Source organism: Hemibagrus wyckioides, linkage group LG11 (genome assembly GCF_019097595.1).
Source record: "Hemibagrus wyckioides isolate EC202008001 linkage group LG11, SWU_Hwy_1.0, whole genome shotgun sequence".
NCBI classification, from domain to species: Eukaryota; Metazoa; Chordata; class Actinopteri; order Siluriformes; family Bagridae; genus Hemibagrus; species Hemibagrus wyckioides.
The window spans coordinates 2,988,997-3,004,473 of record NC_080720.1 but is presented as its reverse complement, the minus strand read 5'-3'; the positions used below and the strand labels follow the sequence as shown (position 1 = coordinate 3,004,473).

Genomic DNA, 15,477 nt, shown 5'->3' with positions numbered 1-15,477 from the left:
TGCAGAACACGTTCAGGAGAAAGTGAGACTGACTAATCACTGCTGAAGATTAGTAACACTTCCACTCAGACTGGGATTAATACACCGCTCTAGAACACTGTGCAGGTGTGGGCTGAGAGGAAGAGGAGGAAAGGAAGAAGGAACGAAAGAAGGAAGGAAAGGGAAGATGGGATGGAGAAAGGAAGAAGGGAAGGAGGGGAGAAAGGAACAGAGGGAGGGAGGGAGGGAGGGAGAAGGGAAGGAAAGGAAAGGGAAGGGAGGAAGGATGGAAGGAATGAATGATGTGAAGAAAGAAGGCAGCAAGGGCAGGAAGAAGGGAGTTAGAAAGAATGGAGGGAGGAAGGAAGGGAGAAATAAAGGAAGGAAGGAACGGAGGAATGAAGGAAAGAAGGGAGGGAGGAAGGTAGGGAAGGAAGGAAGCAAGGATGGGAAGAAAGTGAGGAAGTGAGGGAGGCAGAAGGGAGGAAGAGAAGCTGTGTGTGCTCTCTCTGTCTCTCCCTCTCTCCCCCCTCTCCCCCCCCTGTATTTTCTGCACTGTATCTTCAGCGTCTCATGACCATCTGTTCAGCAGGACTCTGTGTGTTAAACTGAGCTCGGTGAACATCGCTTCAGAGCTTCATGCCAGGCAACATATTTACTTTTTTAGCAAATCACTGAGCCGTGAAAAAAAAATCTGGGTCAAACAAATCCGTTTGCTCCGGGTTATGATGATGACTTCACACCGAAATATAAAAACCCGCGCGGGTCACAGGAGCCCCGTCTGAATCTGGTAATAACCGCCGCTCTGTAATTAGCTTTAGCGCGATATGAATAATAGCGCTTCAGAAATGTTTAAAATAATTCCTCCTGTGAGTGTGTAGTGCTTCAGACTGTAACCCTCACACTGCAGTTACACACACACACATACACACACACACACACACACACACATACACACACACACACACACACAGAGGTCTGTTTAACAAACACCTTTATTCATAGTTCTAATTATTTATTTATTTAAATACGGTTGGAGTCTGTTATCTGCCTAATGACGAGAGATTGAGCAAGGAGTAAAAAAACTGAAACAAAGGACAAATCTCTTTCAATTCTCAAAGAAATCTCAATTAGATTTCAATCTGAGCTCACTCAAATCTCTTAAATGTCACTTAAATCTCTTAAATCTAACACACATTTCTTAACTCTTAAGCTGAGCTCACTCAAATGTCTTACATCTCACCCAGATCTCACCCACATCTCTTCGGTCTCACCCAGATCTCACCCACATCTCACACTGATCTCATTCAGGTCTCCGTCAAATCTCACATGGATCTCATTCAGATCTCAGTCAGATCTCCCACTGATCTCATTCAGGTCTCAGTCAAATCTCACTCACATCTGACTTAGATCTCATGCAGTTCTCATATAAATTGCACTGCTTTAAGACCTGCTTTAAGGCTTTAACTCCGCCCCCTAATGCTGCACTCTGTCATTAATTAGGTGATAGCAGTAACTCCATCCCCTTAAGCTCCACCCTGTTATTAAGGAGGTAATAGCAGTAACTCCATCCCCTAAAGCTCCACCCTGTCATTAATGAGGTAATAGCAGTAACTCCATCCCCTTAAGCTCCACCCTGTTATTAAGGAGGTAATAGCAGTAACTCCATCCCCTAAAGCTCCACCCTGTCATTAATGAGGTAATAGCAGTAACTCCATCCCCTAAAGCTCCACCCTGTCATTAATGAGGTAATAGCAGTAACTCCGTCCCCTAAAGCTCCACCCTGTCATTAATGAGGTAATAGCAGTAACTCCATCCCCCAATGCTCCACCCTGTCATTAATGAGGTAATAGCAGTAACTCCATCCCCTAAAGCTCCACCCTGTCATTAATGAGGTAATAGCAGTAACTCCATCCCCTAAAGCTCCACCCTGTCATTAATGAGGTAATAGCAGTAACTCCGTCCCCTAATGCTCCACCCTGTCATTAATGAGGTAATAGCAGTAACTCCATCCCCTAAAGCTCCACCCTGTCATTAATGAGGTAATAGCAGTAACTCCGTCCCCTAAAGCTCCACCCTGTCATTAATGAGGTAATAGCAGTAACTCCATCCCCTAAAGCTCCACCCTGTCATTAATGAGGTAATAGCAGTAACTCCATCCCCTAAAGCTCCACCCTGTCATTAATGAGGTAATAGCAGTAACTCCATCCCCTAAAGCTCCACCCTGTCATTAATGAGGTAATAGCAGTAACTCCATCCCCTAAAGCTCCACCCTGTCATTAATGAGGTAATAGCAGTAACTCCGTCCCCTAATGCTCCACCCTGTCATTAATGAGGTAATAGCAGTAACTCCGTCCCCTAAAGCTCCACCCTGTCATTAATGAGGTAATAGCAGTAACTCCGTCCCCTAAAGCTCCACCCTGTCATTAATGAGGTAATAGCAGTAACTCCGTCCCCTAAAGCTCCACCCTGTCATTAATGAGGTAACAGCAGTAACTCCGTCCCCTAATGCTCCACCCTGTCATTAATGAGGTAACAGCAGTAACTCCGTCCCCTAAAGCTCCACCCTGTCATTAATGAGGTAATAGCAGTAACTCCATCCCCTAAAGCTCCACCCTATCATTGAAGAGTTTCTTATAACAGCATGTTTTATTTCTCGTGGTGTTTCTCTGGGGCATCTGGTGGAACAGCGGTGGCTTTGAGAGGAACATGTTCTTGCCTGAAGTGGAGGATGAAGTAGATCAGATTTGCTGTGTGTGTGTGTGTGAGTAAGTGAGCTGGAACAATTCAGCTGGCAACATTAAACACAGCTTTGTTTGCTCATCCGTACCAGAGATGATTCAAACTTAATCTGTTTTAGACTTTGTTTGATAAAGACGCCGTGTTCGCTCAGGCGCTCCGAGGAACGCAGGAAAAGATCCTTATGGTTGAACAGAAATTCAAAGCACACCAGAACACGGCTGAGTTCTCCGCTCTGATTGGCCAGACGGTGTGCGTTAGTTCAGCCTCAGCCGGAACATGAAGGACAGGTTTATATCGAAGTGCTCGTAATGATGAAGTCTTACCGTTTCTATAGTAACCGCTCGTTACTAAAATACAGCAGTCAATAACGTGGTGATGTTTTAGGAGATGTTTACCTGGCGTTTATGGAAGGAGTCTCCAGTGTCAGTTCTTTGAACGCTCAGTGTGTTGTGATGCAGTGCTGTGGACGTTACAGTGTCTTTTTTTTAAAAAATACTTTTCTCTTTTTTAAAAGAAATGTTTGTTAATTGTTTGCCTTTTAATTTTTTCACACCTGTTTCAGTCTGCTTTTTAATCGAGTAAAACAAAAACAAACAAACAAACAAACAAAAATTTATTTTTACAAATTTATTTTCTACATCAGCCCTGACTTTTTTTTTCAAACAAAATACTGATTTTTTTCTGTGTTTAATCCCTCATTCATTTATTTATTTTAATTTTGCTATTTATTTGTCTCTTTATTTTTTGTAGTATTTCTGCCATTATTTATTTGTTTTTTTTTTCTTATATATTATTTTTCATGTCCATTTATTGAGGTTTATTTAATAATCAAGCACACAGCTAGAACCTTTCCATTTGTCTTTATCGATTTTTTTTAAAAATAAACATTTGTATCCCAGAATCTTTTGTTAACATATTTCTAAAATTTCTAGAATTTCTAAAAATTAAATCGAATTATTCTGTAAAATAAATATTGAAAAAAAACCCAAATATTATGAAAAATAATGTCACGATAAACTTTTCTGAGATATTATGATTTTATTTTTATTTTTTAAATCCTGTAACATTTTTTTCTTTGTTGAATATTGTTTAGTTTTTATGGTAAATATGAATCGAAATGTATTAGAAAAAAAATCAAATTGATAATAAAGAAGAAACTGTTTTGCTAGCTGATTCTTAGCAAACCTGTGTGTCATAATACGTGTCTAGAGAAACGTCTGTGTGTGATGTATATTGGACTGTATAAAGATTAATGGTGTTTTTTTTGGTGTTTCAGGTGCTACCTGTTGGACGGGATCTCGAAAGGGGCGTGGTTAAACCGCTCCAGTATCATATTTGCAGGGAATGATAAGTGGTCAGTGGATCCTCGTGTCTCCATCGTATCGAACATGGGCGACAAACACGAGTACAGTCTACAGATACAGAAAGTGGACGTCACGGACGAAGGCTACTACACCTGCTCGATACAGAGCGAGCGCAACCCGCGGCCTAAACTCATCCAGTTAATCGTCAAAGGTGAGTCTCCTCATCCTCAGTTTTGAGAATTCGCTTTAAAAACACGTAGCTGTAAAAAAGTTAAGAACGTCTTCATCTTACGACTTTTGAGAAATGAGAGTTTTGTATAAATTGCTAGTTGTCTCACAGCCCCATCACTAACCAGGAGCTGCAGAGATTGTGTGTGTAAACTGCGTCTCACTCAGCAGTCAGGTCTGTGCTGAAGGTCCGCTCGGCTGTGACTCAGCTGTGTTGATTTTATTCAGCAGCTTCAATAAACAAGGCATTAATGAAATAACAAGTTAGAAAGTTTCTGATGCAGTACAGACTGATACTCCCTGCTGCACACTTACATACAGGATGGATGGATGGATGGATGGATGGATTGCAATTAAAGATAAATAAACCCTGGTACATTCTGATGGATGGTTAAATAGATTGGATAGATAGTAGGATAGATAGATGGAAGAAAGGATGGATAGATAGATGGATGGATGGATGGATGGATGGATGGATAAATGGATGGATAGACAGAGATAGCATGGATGGACAGATGGAGAGATAGATAGACATTTGGAGTGCAATTAAAGCTAAAGTGCAATTAAACCTGGTACATGGATGGATAGACAGACAGACAGACAGACAGATAGAATCTTCCTGAGGGAAAGAGTGCAGTTGCAGTGCCGCTGATACGAAACCTCGACAGAGAAACATAAATCCTGTGAAATCAGCACAGAGGAGCTGGAGAGAGGAAGCAGAAGTGCAGAAATGCAGTTCTATTGGCTGGAAGCACATTTCATTCCATTTCCTGTCTCAGTGACTGCATGATTTTATCATTTCTATGCGAGTTGTTCTGTAAAGCTGCTTTGGGGCAGTGTCCAGTCTTCAAATTCGCTGGAGAAATAAAAACAGAAGGAAGATTTTCGAGAGCTGTAAAGACGCTTCGGAGGAGCATCACTTCCTGGAGAATCCCTCGGTCATGTGACCCTCGTCTTCTTTATTTCGTTCTGATGAGGTTGGACCTGTTGCTCCGTGGGCGTGATCTCGGGTCTGATCTGCTGCGAGTTGTGTTTCTCAGCTCTGACTCCATCCATCACTTTCCACCCGAATGATTTCCTGTCCCCTGCCTCCAGCTGACATCTTTTACACCAGCTTCTTTATCCAAAGTTGACATTACCTGTCATTTCTCGAGCTTTTAGTCCTAGCTGAAAATTTGCACCCATTTAAGATTTACAAAGCGAGAAATCGTTTGATACGATGCACTTAATAATAGCGGCTTTATTTTGACGTTTTCGGAGCGTGACGCTTTTAGAAAACTTAAAACAATTTCTAATTACGAAGTTATTCACCATAAATTCGTCTCAGCAAACTTCATAATTGAAATCAATCACAGCTCTCGTGCGATTATATACGCAGTCAGAAATTTCTCTTTAAGAATTAAAGATTTATTTATTTATTTATTTATTTATTTATTTATTTATTTATTTATTTATAAATGCTGTTGAGTTTATTCGTGTCACCTGTGAAGAAACATCTTTTTATAACAAAAAATAAATAAAATAAATACTGAATAAAATAACAAAAATGAAATTGAACAGTATGTTAATTGATAATTCATTTAAAAATAAATTCATTAATGATTAGTGTGGTGATGTAAAATTAATTTTTTTTGTAAGGAATAAAAAAAAAACAAATTTATTTATTTATTTATTTATTTATTAATTATTTTTCAAATAAATGAAGGACTGCTTGACATCCAGGGCAGTTAAATATGGAGAAATATTTTGTTTTGTTTATACCTCAGCAGCTCATAAATGAGGGTTGTGAATATCAACGAGAATCAAGGGGAAGGTGTACAGGACAGTGGTGAGACCGGCCATGCTGTATGGTTTAGAGGCAGTGTCACTGAGGAAGAGACAGGAGACAGAGCTGGAGGTAGCAGAGCTGAAGATGTTGAGGTTCTCTTTGGGAGGGACACGGTTGGACAGGATTAGGAACGAGTACATCAGAGGGACGACTCATGTTGGATGTTTGGGGGACAAAGTTAGGGAGGACAGATTAAGATGGTTTGGACATGTCCAGAGGAGGGAGAGTGAGTATATTGGTAGGAGAATGTTGGACATGGAGCTGCCAGGCAGGAGGAAAAGAGGAAGGCCAAAGAGGAGGTATATGGATGGAATAAATGAGGATATGAAGCTAGTGGGTGTAAGTGTTGAGGATGGAGAAGATGGGGATAGGTGGAGAGAGATGATTCGCTGTGGACACCCCTGAAGGGAAAAGACCAAAGAAGAAGAAGAAGAGCTCATAATTGAGAGAAATTATACAGCTTACAGAAAAATGACAGCCGTGTAACACGTCAGTTACATTTTACTGCATTTAAGGTGTGAAAAAATATCTAGATCTTTTTTTCCTCAGTATCTGTATCAGTAGCAGTGACGGCTGGTGGTTTTTAAAATACAGGAAGCGCGTGTGTGTTATTGAAGTCGACGTATAGAATTATCTTTCCCTGCTCTATTTAATGTTCATTTCATTCTTAATCTCTCCTCGTTAGTAAAAGCAGATAATCAGCTGCTCACTGTCACTACAGACAGTAATAAAGTAATATATCCAGACTTTAAACAAAAAAATAAATCAAATCATCAAACACACTGTGCTGTGAATAATTTATTTATAATATTTACAGAGATGAAATAGAAAGCCATAACGGTAGTAACCGGATTACTGTCTAGATTCTAGTCATGTTCGATATCTTTTCTCTGATTGGTGGTTTAGTTACAAGGTCCCCCCCCTTTGGCCCCGCCCCTTTAAGAACGTCTGGGTGGCTCCCATTCGCTCCCGTTCAGCTCCCAGAGACACAGGGCGTCCATGCTCCGGGGCGTGTCTCGAACCGACGTGTTAAAAGCCTGCTGTCTGCCGAGCGTTCATCTCCAGCCTTTAAACCTCAGAGAAAGCAGGCTTCACTGGAGTTCTGTCAGCGGCGTGTCAGGAGCTTCTCACGCAGGACGCTGTGCTGTCCACTGAAAACACCAACCATCAGCACCACAGACCAGTGAGAGCTTTCATAACTCCATCTGCTCAGAATAAAAAAAATAGAATGTTCAGCCATGTGTGATGAAGAATACGATATAGAGTTTATAGATATTCTCCTCTAGTCATAAAGAACCTGTGTCTGATCTGGGGAGAGAGAGAGAGAGAGAGAGAGAGAGAGAGTGAGAAAGTCAGAGAGATAGAGAGAGAGGGAGAGATTCAGAGCGTGAGAAACCCAGAAAGAGAGAAACAGAGAGAGAGAAAGAGAGCATGAGAAACTCTGAGAGAGAGAGAGAGAGAGAGAGAGAGAGAGAGAGAGTGTGTGTAAGTAAGAGAGAGAGAGAGAGAGAGAGAGAGTGTGTGTAAGTAAGAGAGAGAGAGAGAGAGAGAGAGAGAGAAATGCAGAGTGTGAGAAACTCTGTGTGAGAGAGAGAGAGAGAAAGAGTGTGACAGAGAGAGAGAGAAACTCAGTGTGAAAAAACCTGAGTGTGAGAAACTCAGTGTGTGTGTGAGAGAGAGAGAGAGAGAGAGAGAGAATCTCTTCCACAAGATTTTCTATAAGTTTCGTGATCAGAAGTTTATTGAAAATGTAAATGATGTAAATCTGAAGCTCATCACAAAAACTCAACAAATCTACAATTTTGCTCTTTATAGAAACGGTTTGAGGAAAAGATCAGAAATGATGTACGAACATTTCCACCTGCTTCTCTGTCGTTTTCGTGTTTTATTCAGTGTGCCAGTGTTGAAGAACTCCTTCAGATGTTCTGTTTATGTTAAAGGTTCCTCAAGGTTCCTCGTGTGTGTCCAGAAACCTTCAGAGACACATGATGATACTGGTAACTTCGGCATGGAAAACATTCTCTGTAAAAAAAAAAAAAAAGTAAAAACAGACAACTTCGAGTAACTTTATTAAAGCAAAGATCTTCAGTTGCTTCCAGTTGAAATGAGTAAAAAGCCTCATCCTTGCAGGTTTAGAGCTGGAATAAAATATCTCCTGATAAGAAATATTCCATATCTTCACTCGGAACGTAGAATTTCTTTGAGGTTGTTTGTGTAATCATGATTTTCTGCCTGCCAGCTGTACAAACTCGGTGTTGAGGTGGTGTTGAGGTAGCAGTGTTGAGGCAGTGCTGTGGTGGTGTTGAGGTGGTGTTGAGGCAGTGCTGAGGTGGTGGTGTTGAGGTAGCAGTGTTGTAGCAGTGTTGAGGCAGTGCTGTAGCAGTGTTGAGGCAGTGCTGTAGCAGTGTTGAGGCAGTGCTGTGGTGGTGTTGAGGCAGTGCTGAGGCGGTGTTGAGGTAGCAGTGTTGTAGCAGTGTTGAGGCAGTGCTGAGGCGGTGTTGAGGTAGCAGTGTTGTAGCAGTGTTGAGGCAGTGCTGTAGCAGTGTTGAGGTAGCAGTGTTGTAGCAGTGTTGAGGCAGTGTTGTAGCAGTGTTGAGGCAGTGTTGTAGCAGTGTTGAGGCAGTGCTGAGGTGGTGGTGTTGAGGTAGCAGTGTTGTAGCAGTGTTGAGGCAGTGTTGTAGCAGTGTTGAGGTAGCAGTGTTGAGGTAGCAGTGTTGTAGCAGTGTTGAGGCAGTGTTGTAGCAGTGTTGAGGTAGCAGTGTTGTAGCAGTGTTGAGGCAGTGTTGTAGCAGTGTTGAGGCAGTGTTGTAGCAGTGTTGAGGCAGTGCTGAGGTGGTGGTGTTGAGGTAGCAGTGTTGTAGCAGTGTTGAGGCAGTGTTGTAGCAGTGTTGAGGTAGCAGTGTTGTAGCAGTGTTGAGGCAGTGTTGTAGCAGTGTTGAGGCAGTGCTGAGGCGGTGTTGAGGTGGTGTTAAAGCTGTGGTGTTGTGTTCATTTTTTATTACATTATGTTATTTAAAATATATATTATATATTTATTAAATAATTATATATTTAAAAATATTGATTATTCTCACTTGTATGCATTTTATATAAAATATTTTTTTATTACTATTTTTTTTTTAAATAAATAAATCTATATATATATATATACCAGGCCAGGCAGGAGGCAAATATATATATATATACACACTACCAGTCAAAAGTTTGGACACACCTTTTAATTCAATGTTTTTTGTTTAGGGATTTATTTTCTACATTCTAGAACAATCCTGGAGATTTCAAAACTATGAAATAACACACATGGACTTCAGTAATCCATATGTAATGACAACAAAAACCAGTCAGTTGTTATTTTAAGACACGAAGGTCAGGTGTTCTGGAATAGTTCTTACAAGGACAGTATTGTCAAGTGCATTTGCAAAACCCATCAAGCCCCATGATGAAACCTGCTCACATGAAGACCCTCCCAGTAAAGCAAGACCAAAACTGACCTCTGCTGCAGAGGAGAAAGTTCATTTAGAGTGACCAGCCTCAGAAATCACCAATGAACAGCACCTCAGATTAGAGGCGTTATGAAGGCTTTACAGAGCATCAGTAGCAGACATATCTCAATATCAACTGTTCAAAGGACATTATTGTGGATTTCGGCCGCCTTCAGCATTGTTTTACAATGTAGAGAGAAATAAACATCAGGAAACACCATGGGATTAGAAGGTGTGTCCAAACTTTTGACTGGTAGTGTGTGTATATATATATATATTCTCTATACAAGTCTTTTTAAATGTTTTTTTTACAGTAGTATCTACTCTTCTCACTCGCTATCTCGAGCTGTCCAGCTGCATTGATTTGGAATTATGGAAACTCAGGCTAGTGACCCGTCCTCGTGTCCTGACATTTTTAAAATGGCAGGTCGGTGAAATTTCTTTACAGAGTCACAGAGAAGGCTGATAAAAGCGTGGACGTTCTTCCCCAAGCTCCTCGTCTGCAGCAGCCGGAGATAATACTCAGAGACAAGTTACTTCTCAAGGAATTATTTATTTTGCTCCGAGGTGGAACTTCAGCGACGGTCCCAGCCTCGGACGAGGAAGAGAAAACTCAGCGCTCTGTCTCCATAACCACAAACAAGGATCAATCCCGCTTCAGAAACACAGACTTTCACTTTACTTTTACGTCCCTACAGCTTTCTGTTGCACTCGCTTTTCTTTAAAATATTTCATAAAAATTTTAAGTTTGACACTCGTACTGCAGGCGGATAACAAAAGACTGCACTTTTTTTTTTAAATAACAGTAATATGGAGAAAAAATCCACACACTCGTCTCTGCCTGATAGAACACGTTAGTGAATTATTAAAACTGTGATTAATATGCTCTAAAATGAATAATTGAATAAAACTCCAGGATTTTTTTATTTTTTAATTTGAAGCAGAAGTAAAAGCCTTTCAGAGAAAATACTGTCCAGAGAATCTGATATTTCTCTCACCACAAGATGAGAGTTTCTCACACTCAACTATTTAACTGTTTCTTTTCCAGATGACAGAAATGAAGTTTCTGAGGTATTTCTGTTTTTAGCCTACTAGGGGGGATATATTCATAGAAAAGTTCCAAAAAAACAAAAACTTCATTTTTTCCCATAGAAATATAGAATATCTTCAAAGTAAATGTTGATCTCAAACCCATTCCTGCTCTCTGAGATGTTCTCCAAGTGCTTGTTCATCTAAAAAGCAGCTCAGATTTCATCTTCAACCAGGAAAATTCTGTGTAAGGTTCTCCAACAGAGGGAAAAACACACGTCCTAGTGTAAATTGTTTGACTTTTCTGGGAAATGGGTTCAAATTAGCCGAGAAAACTTTCACATTACAGCGGAACCTCAGCATAGGAATTTATTTGGTTCTGGAGGCGAGATCTTAAGGTGAAAATTTGTATCGTGAAATGAATTTTCCCATTAGAAATAACGTAAATGCAGATAATCTGTTCCAGCTCCCAAAAATATGACCAATATTCCCAATACTCAGCGTATGTAAACTGTACGGCTGCTTACAAAGAACTGACCCAAGCCAAGCATTCCATGTCAAGGCTCCTCACAGGAAGTCGTGCCACCAAGCTTGGGCTAAAAATAGAACAGAGCACCCACACCACCAATCTGTCAACAAAAAACACCCGAAAAATCACCTAGCTTTTGAACGCATGCTAAAGGCAACGCTGGTATCGTGGGTTGACTCTTTCCAAACAGCTTTCACTGACTGAAAACAAAAATTGGTAAACTATCTTCAGTTGGCTTTCCACTAACAAGTGAAAACGCTATTAAGTTTTAAACGTCTCCCGGACGTACGCGCAACTTAGCCGGCGTTCGTTTCGGTTCGTATGCCGAAAATGCTTCATATGTCGTTGCAAATTTCTTGCAAAATTTACATTTTTAAGTGGAAACTTCGTAAGGGAAGGCACTCACATGCCGAGGGTCCACTGTAGATCCTCCACTTCTTCTAATTGAAGACACAAAGTTGTATTCCGTGACAAATTTTATCATCAGCAACAACTTGAGTGAAAATCTGTTGGATTTTTCAAAATATTAATTTCTTATTATTTAAGAGGAGTTTTTAAAAGTCTGCATTTTAACTAAAACAGATGAACCAGAGCGCTTTTTTTTGCATCTTAGTGTCCCTGTAAACCACACACACACACACACACACAGTTTAGAAGTTTTTTAGATGAATGATTTGTGAAATGACTCAATTAACGTGTCGACCATTTTTTTGCGGTCTGGTTTCTCAGCTGGCTTTCCTTCTGTCTGTCAAGTGGAAAAAAACTTGTCACTTGCGATGTATTTCAACCCTAGAAGCTGAAACCAGTCGTGACTCATTAGCCTACTACGAGTAGCACCGATTATCACCTGCGCCTCTTTTACACCAGACTTTTCCGACATCTTGGGAGTTTTTCTGCAACGTTTCTAATCCGACTCGACGGCACGCCACTGGAACGTCGGCCACTTTAGCCGGAAAACTCAGCGGCACTTGACAGAGGTGTTAATTAACTTGTATTAAGGTTGCGTGGCCTTCTCGTTGTATCTGTTGTAATTACATCGGAATAATAAAAACCCACTCGTGTTGAAGTATGCGGTTAGAAATCCAGCATAATGTGTAAAATACAGAACAGAGGGAATAAAATCTCTTAAAAATTTTTTAAGAGCTTCATTTGACTTTAAATACATCTCCACATCAGGTCTTTTACACAGCCGGCAATCTGCTCTGACGCTCGGCTTCGCTCGAACAGCGAGACTCATTTAACACCCACTGTTTATTTAAGCAGTTTATTTCATTTGCACTTTAATACAGGAGACGCTAAAAACGCCCAAACTCAACAAACAAACCCTACGAAGTATCGATCATTTATTTTATAATCCTCTCTAGGAAACTCTTGCTGTGTTTTTTTAAATATACAATCGACTTGTGCATAAACAGATTTGAGAAATTCAGCAGTGCTTAAAATCTCCAAGGGGAAAAAAAAACAGCCTTCATATTCCTTCGACATTTTGCACTCGAAGATTTTAAAAAAATATTCCATAAAGAGATGAGTTTGAATATTTTTAGCAGGCAATTTGCATAAAAGACGTAGGAATGAAAATGCAAGTTTCAAGTTGTATTTTTTCCCCCCTGGGTTTATTTCAGCTCTGTTTCTTATTCTTTTATTTCTCTTTGAGGATCTGTAAGGTGTGGGTTAATCAGGTGAGAATCAATTGAGAACAAAACCAAATTTTGGGAAGAAAAGTTTTATGTAAATACAAATGAATGGATAAACATAGAACAGGCGCAGACTGAATTCTTAGGGAAAAAAATCAACTTAAATTGAATTTTTAAATTTAAATCAGTTTTTAAATTTTCAAAATTTTCTAGAGATGCTGGTAAATTTACCAGAAAATAAATTTGATTTAAAAAATGTAATAAAATTTGAATTTAATATTATATTTTTAAATTAAATGTAATAATAAAAAAATGTACATTTCATTTACATTCACCAGAGATGCTGGTAGATCTACCAGAGAATAAATATAATTTAAAAAATAATATTGAATTTAAAATTTTTATATAAATTTTTTATATAAATTTTTTTATATAAATTAAATTAGAATTTACCAGAGATGTTGGTCAATTCCACCAGAGAATAAGTTAAATAAAAAAGGAATAAACTTAATTTAAGTTTAATATAAAAAATGTCATTTAAATTGAAATCTGCAGAAGTTAGCATAGCCTCCACACATTTGTGTAAAATCATCGCTCATTTCTCACGTTTTTGATCTATCAGAGTGGATTATTGATTCAAAGCAACATTTTGGACCAGAAATCGCCACACAGCAACAAGAGAGGATGCTTAGCAACAAGCTAGCCGGAATACCTTTATGCTAAGTCTAATGTTGATGATTAAGTTCTCAGAACAGTGATGTTTTGGTCAGTTTTACATTTGATTTGACCAAGTTCTATGTTGGTATATTAATATAAACAGATATAAAGCTCAATTCAGCAGTGAACTCATTCATAAAAAGTTTCACACTGCTTCATTACGATGGAGTTGAAGACAAACCCACGCTGAGGGATGCAAAAAAGTTGAGAGGAATTTCCTGTGGCTTCCATGGAGAATTTCCAGCTGCAAATAACATCTATATTATGAAGATAGAATATTTAGGAGAAAAACAATCCAGATGTTTAATGCGGCTTCCGATTCCACTGTAGACTGTTTTATTATTCTGTGTGTGTGTGTGTGTGTGTGTGTGTAATATGCCGTATATGGTAAGTGCCACCTGTTTCCTAAGGTCACTTATCCAAAATGTTCAGTTACATATCAATCTGTTTTTTTTTTTTTGTGTAATCGAATCAGTGAAAGCTGTCATTGATGTAATTGTGAGAGGATTTGTTGCATTTGTGTTAGCAGCGTTGGCTCTGGTGTTAGCACCGGATGTAAAGTGTACTGGGCAGATGGCAGGTGCTTTTTAACAGTATGGTATAATTACCTGCTCGCTAGCATTACACTATTATGCCTGGCTGCCAGTTTCGACTCCGAAACCAAAGTTACAGGCCGTAATTACAGCGAGGGGACGAACACGGCGCAATTGCTGCGAGAACGCCAATGACAATGTTTTTCGCTTCGATAATTAGTCTACGAATGGCGACGAAGTAAAATGGTGTGTTGAAGTGAAACAATGGGAACGTACCGCATAACGACGGCGAACTGAGACAGCTTTCAACTCGTACTGTTGAATACGACACATTAGCAAGCACGCGTAGACATGTAACGATGCTAGAAAGGACGTCGCAGGGTTATGTTAAGTGGATGAACAGAGGTGTTACAATACATAGAATTAATATAGAATAAAAATAAAATTGTCTGAACGTGTGGTTCAGCTAATAAACAAAATTAGAAAAGTATGATCATTTGGAGCTTATAACACCGCCTCATTTACATTTCTGGCATTTTGCAGACACCTTTATTCAGGGTGACTTACATTTTTATCTCATATGTTTCTTTTATACATCTGAGCAATTGAGGCCTAAGGGCCTTGCTCAAGGGCCCAGCAGTGGCATTTTGGTGGACCTGAGATTTGAACCCACAACCTTTCGATCAGTAGTCCAACACCTTCACCACTAACCTGCCGCTGTGTAGCTTTAGGCTGGATTACACATCATGTGTCGCATTTGTAAGTTCCTATAAGGATATTCTCCTTGCAATGCGCTCTGCCCTCTTCCTCATACCCGAGCTCATGCATGGCTAGCGTTGCTGTGACTGACACACTAGACAGAAGAGTGTAGCTCCTCCCACCCCTGTCTCGCTCTGGCCGGACTCGCGTCCACGTGATTTTTCCCATCTGGTGAATAATTGAATAATTGAGCAGTTGAATAATTTCCCTGCAGAAGCACCGACCCGGCCGAGACTCCAACGCTTCCCCTCAGCTCCCCCGAGGCCCACATTCGATACGAGCCGTAGCGCCTGCTTATGCTTGTCTTATACATGTCTTCAAAGCTCATTGTAAGTGGTCTTGTTAATAATGCAGCATCAAATAGCTGTTCCGGGAACGTAATGAGGAAGTAAAAAAAAAAAACAGCAGCAGCTTTCTCTAATTCAGTCAGTGTAACCCCCATAATGTACGACCCGGGCTTTGTCTCCGATGATCCTCTCTGTGTTAATGCATTATCATATTTATGTGTGTGTGTGTGTGTGTGTGTGTGCACCTGTTATTGCACTTTTCCCCCCTATCTTATTAAAAAAGAGCTGCTTCAGGAAACTGCCCCTATCAGCCCCGGCTAATTAAAGTAAGTGACACTAAAGGTCAGAGGGTTTTTTTTCCTGCATGCTTTTTTCCCTCCAGATGAGTTTTAAAGAGCAAGTCCTTTTCTTTTTCTTTTTTTTCTT

The 15,477-nt window shown here is 39.9% G+C and overlaps 1 protein-coding gene across 3 annotated transcripts in view; it reads left to right on the top strand.

Moving 5' to 3' along the window:
- Positions 1 to 15,477, top strand: part of negr1 (neuronal growth regulator 1) — a 186,279-nt gene that overhangs the window by 47,836 nt on the left and 122,966 nt on the right. For all 3 annotated transcript variants that reach the window (XM_058402881.1, XM_058402882.1, XM_058402883.1), the window contains exon 2: positions 3,998 to 4,236. In XM_058402881.1, the coding sequence (XP_058258864.1) occupies positions 3,998 to 4,236 (239 nt within the window). The remainder of the gene's footprint in view (positions 1 to 3,997; positions 4,237 to 15,477) is intronic.